Consider the following 4,526-nt stretch of genomic DNA (forward strand, 5'->3'; position numbering starts at 1 on the left):
CAAACATAGCTCACAGTCATTACCTTATTTGGCCCTCACCAGATCCTTGTGAGATTATTTTCTTTATTTTAAAGATGAGAAAATATGTAAAATTTATTATTCTAGCTAAGTGGTCTGGAGTTGCTTTGAAGTTCACATTTGCTTCTAAAATTCTGTCAACAAATATTAAATGCCCCAATACGTTTTGAAATAAACTAATAAGTGCTGCTTGTTGCTTCTTTTTGTTATAAAGCTTTTATTATTCTAGCAATAATAATGTGTGTTAATTTTAGGAATATAGAAAATACAAATAAGCAAAAGGAGAAAAATCATTCATAATCCCACCACTGAGAGGCTATACTTTCTTTCATCCTTCACAAGTTATGTCCATATATGTAATATACAAATGTACTTTTTACCTTTCAAAAATATGATATTCACATATTACTTAGCCTTTTTCCATTTTATATCCTACCAAGAACCTCTTTTTTACAAATGAGTAAAGTTCTTTTATTAAAAGACAGAGACTTGTAGATTGGTTCAAAATACAATAAACAATGAGATGCAGATAACAAGAGATACATCTAAAACCATTAATAGCAACAGGTTATAAGTAGAAATATGGACAAAGGAATATCAGGAAATGCCAATAAAAAGCAAGCTATATGGTATTGTTAATATCAGATAAAAATCAAAGTAAACTACATTAAATAGGGGTAAGGGTGGTTTCGATTAACCTTCCAACGCATCACTATAAGTTTGTTTCTGACTCTCCTTATCTCGTCTATTTCATCCACTTCTCTAAACATATCTTCATTGCTTAAATGCCTGTTGTGTATATCTTCTTTAAACTCCTGGAGAGATTGAATCAGCTTTTCTCTAAAAGTTCCTTTTGCTTTGGCCTCCTCCTCTAGCTTCTCCTCCTCCTCCTCTGGCTTTTCCTCAGGCTTTGGCTCTTCCTCATGCTTTGGTTCACTCTCATTTTCTGGTTTTCCTTCAATTTTTTGACAGGATTTCATCTTGTATCTCTACCTCTCTTCCTTCCTTCCTTCTTTTATTTTTTTGCTTATTCTTCTTGGAATACAATAACTTCTAGAAAGCAAAAAGAAGACAGTAAGTTAAAGACTTGGTGAGTGGACAGGTGTTGTGGACAGAGGTCTCAGCATTTAATTTTTTTTTATTCAGACTGTTATAAAATATCTTCCACTAAGAAGCCCAGTCAGCAATCAGAGCCTCACTATCCCCACTCCTCTTACCTCCACTTTCCACCTCCTCACTTCTCTTGTTCTTCCCTCTAACCTTTTCCAAGGCCCTTCTTTCCGCCTCCCAGCCCTCCCCAATCCTTTTTCCCCCATAGGGCCTAACACAGGGACCAGGCCAGAAAAGAGAAAGGTGGCTGGCAGGCAGAGGAAGAGGGGAAAGGAGAAGGGGGAGAGAAAAGAAGAGGGGAAAGGGGTGGGGTGGAAGGGAGCCGGCAGGAACAGTAGAGCTTACAACCTTTGTCTCCACCCCAGGAGACTTTATAATATTCCTCTCACCTACCTGGCACTGATCGGGTCAGTTTCTTCCTCCTCCTTTTCTAGCTTTGGGTCTTGCTAGAAACAACAGACCTGCAGACAAACGGGAAACGGGAGGGGACGGTGGGGGTGGGGCGAGCGCTTGGTGGGCCGACCAGCGCCAGAGACTGACACACGTAGCTTTCCTCCTTTAGGGTTTCGGATATGGAAAGTCTCCCACCTTTTGTTTCCTCCAGTTCACCCCCTATCCACAGTGCATGCAAGTCACTTCGTTTTTCCCATCAAACAAAGAGTGAGAAAGCAGATTATTTCCAAACTATCTTTAAGACTGAGGCGGGGTTCGGGAGGAGGGTGGGGGTCCAGAAAGCAGGATTAGATAGCAGAGGACGATTATTTTTAAACTATCACAGGTCTACTTGTTCTTCTCCTAGGACCCCTAGTCCCTTTCCCAAGGGTCATCAGTTCCTGTAGACCTGGAGGTGGAGGGTGGAGAGACGGACCTGACTGGCACTCCCACAAGTCTCTGCCTTAAGCTCCCCCCCGCTAGAAATCCCCAGTCAACACCTACATTGACACCAACCTGCAAAATTCCCGCAAGTTTCACTCCTTGCACTAGCCTCAGGGACCACCGCCTGCACTGCTGAAGGAAGCTGGTATCCAGACGGGAACAAGGACCAGACTACCAGGACTTCTGCACACGTCGACTCCTGGTCACATGAGATCTACGTCACCAGTGAGCTCGGGTCCCTAATTTCCACTCCCACCAAAAGCGCGGCAGAAGTGGGCCCACCCTCTGCTCCCTCCCCGCCCCCCACTTACACATTTGGCTCTGTCAGTCTTTTCTGTTGTTTCCTATCCCGGAGGGAAAAATGTTATTTGCTTGACTCTGATTACTAGGGAGGGGCTACCTCTTTTTCTGGAGCTATTGAACTTTTCTACTTCTTTCGAGAATTGTCTCTTCCAGTCTTCCGCTCCCAGGATAACTCCTCCATCAGTCGTCCCTCCCCTAGCCTCCATTTCCTCTGCAATCTGGTTCTTAGCTGTTGTGGAGCAGGGTGGGCTTGGCAGCAGTTGTGAAACAACAACAAAAGACCCTGGAACAAGAGTGAGATGTTTTAATGCAATTTTTACTGTTTATTCTTCATACTTATATATTCTTTTTTTAAAGGTAACTTTAATCTTTCTCTCTCTTTTTTCTTTCTTCTTTCTTTCTGTCTTTTTTTTTTTTTTTTTTTTTTGAGACAGAGTCTCACTCTGTTGCCCAGGCTGGGTTGCAGTGGCGCAATCACAGCTCACCGCAGCCTCAAACTCCTTAACACGAGCGATCCTCTCGCCTCAGACTCCCAAGTATCTGGGACTACAGGTGTGTGCCACCATGCCCAGCTAATCTTTTAATTTTTTTGTAGAGACAAGGTCTATGTTCCCCAAGCTGGTCTCCAACTCCTGGGGTCAAGTGATCCTCCTGCCTCAACCTCCCAAAGGGCTGGAATTACAGGCCTGAGCCACTGAATTGGGCAACTTTTATCTTTTTATAGTCAGAAAATACAAAGACAAAATTACTTTAATGACATGAGTTAATATATGTACAGTGCTTAGAATAGTGCCCGGCATATAGTAAGTGCTTTTAAAGTGAAAGCTGTTGTTATATTACACATTTGTGAGGAAGATGATTCAAAAATTTTTTAAAAAGAGTAATGTTTGATTCCAGAGTCCTCATGGTGGTGTTACCAGGAAGCTGTGCTGCCTGAAGAATCATCAGTTAATCAATTGTCAGGTACACATTGTGAGCCTGAGTTTCCTCATCTGACAGAAGGGAATAATAGCATATGCTCATCGAATTGAGATCTATTGAAAATAAAAATGAGTTAATTTTTCATCTATACAATTAGAAAATACAAATATGTATTATATTCAGAGTTGAGGATATGGTAAAACAAATATTCACATGTACTGTGAGAATATTAAGTAATACAACATTTTTGGAAGTCATTTTGGCAATATCAAACTTTGAAAGATATGTGCTTTTGGACACATCAGTTTCTCTTCTAGAAATTTATCATACATTAATACTCCTATGCCAAATATGGTCATTGTAGTAGTTGTGGTAATAGTGTTTTTTTAAAGAGCCAAAAACTTATATGTTTCTAAAAGGAAATCGGTTTAAGAAAAGTTTGATCATTCATATAGAGTTTATAAAGTTTTTTCATTATACATTGATGAAAAAATGATGTGGAGTTACATTTACTCACATGAAAAAAATTTTCAATGTATATTGTTAAACAAAACAGACAAATTGAAAATTAATTTTATATGTGGTAGTACATTTTTGTAACAGTAGACATATATTTATTTTGTGTATTTAAAATATGAGTATATAATTAAATTCCAAGATAACATGATAAGTGAAGTCCACAAATTCATTCTATAAAATTCCAGGTTATGTAACTGAGAGATAGATGAAACGACTGATGTGAGTCTATTTGGCTAGCTGGCTGCACAGCCCAAATTCGTCAAGGACTCAGCTGTGATTTGTTGCCACAAACAATTCTTTACTGAGCACTTGGACTTAAATATCATCCATCCATTTTACTCTCTCCCCACCTGCTATCACCAATCATGTTATATCCAAACTCAAGTTGTTTCAGGGTCTTACTGTATTTTTATATCATTAGAAATGCAGATGAATATATCCTGAGCGATTATCATAGGATATACTTGAGAATGTGTATTTCATATAAAGAGAACTTTTATTTTCTAAGTGTTGTATTTATATATTTAAATTACTAATAAGTTATAAAAATTAATTCAAGATGTATTAAAGACTTAAATGTTAAAACCATAAAAACCCTAGAAGAAAACCTAGGCAATACCATTCAGGACATAGGCATGGGCAGGGACTTCATGACTAAAACACCAAGCCAAAATAGACAAATGGGACCTAATTAAACTAAAGAGCTTCTGCACAGCAAAAGAAACTACCATCAGAGTGAACAGGCAACCTACAGAATGGAAGAAAATTTTTGCAATCTA

General features: G+C 39.0%; 1 protein-coding gene across 3 annotated transcripts; it reads right to left on the reverse strand.

Moving 5' to 3' along the window:
- Positions 1 to 211: 211 nt before the first annotated feature.
- Positions 212 to 2,231, reverse strand: WBP5 (WW domain binding protein 5). 3 transcript variants are annotated; one of them, XM_011967692.1, is made up of 2 exons: positions 2,077 to 2,231; positions 212 to 1,068 (listed from the first exon to the last, which is right to left on the reverse strand). In XM_011967692.1, exon 2 carries the CDS (start codon positions 996 to 998, stop codon positions 681 to 683), a length of 318 nt encoding a protein of 105 aa, XP_011823082.1. In that variant the 5' UTR covers positions 999 to 1,068; positions 2,077 to 2,231; the 3' UTR covers positions 212 to 680. The 3 variants fall into 3 exon arrangements, with proteins under 3 accessions (XP_011823082.1, XP_011823080.1, XP_011823081.1); XM_011967690.1 differs by having other exon boundaries at positions 212 to 1,071; XM_011967691.1 differs by lacking the exon at positions 2,077 to 2,231 and adding an exon at positions 1,522 to 1,596 and having other exon boundaries at positions 212 to 1,071.
- Between the last annotated feature and the right edge of the window lie 2,295 nt (positions 2,232 to 4,526).

The sequence above is a fragment of the Mandrillus leucophaeus genome, unplaced genomic scaffold, assembly GCF_000951045.1.
Source record: "Mandrillus leucophaeus isolate KB7577 unplaced genomic scaffold, Mleu.le_1.0 Scaffold809, whole genome shotgun sequence".
Taxonomy (NCBI): Eukaryota; Metazoa; Chordata; class Mammalia; order Primates; family Cercopithecidae; genus Mandrillus; species Mandrillus leucophaeus.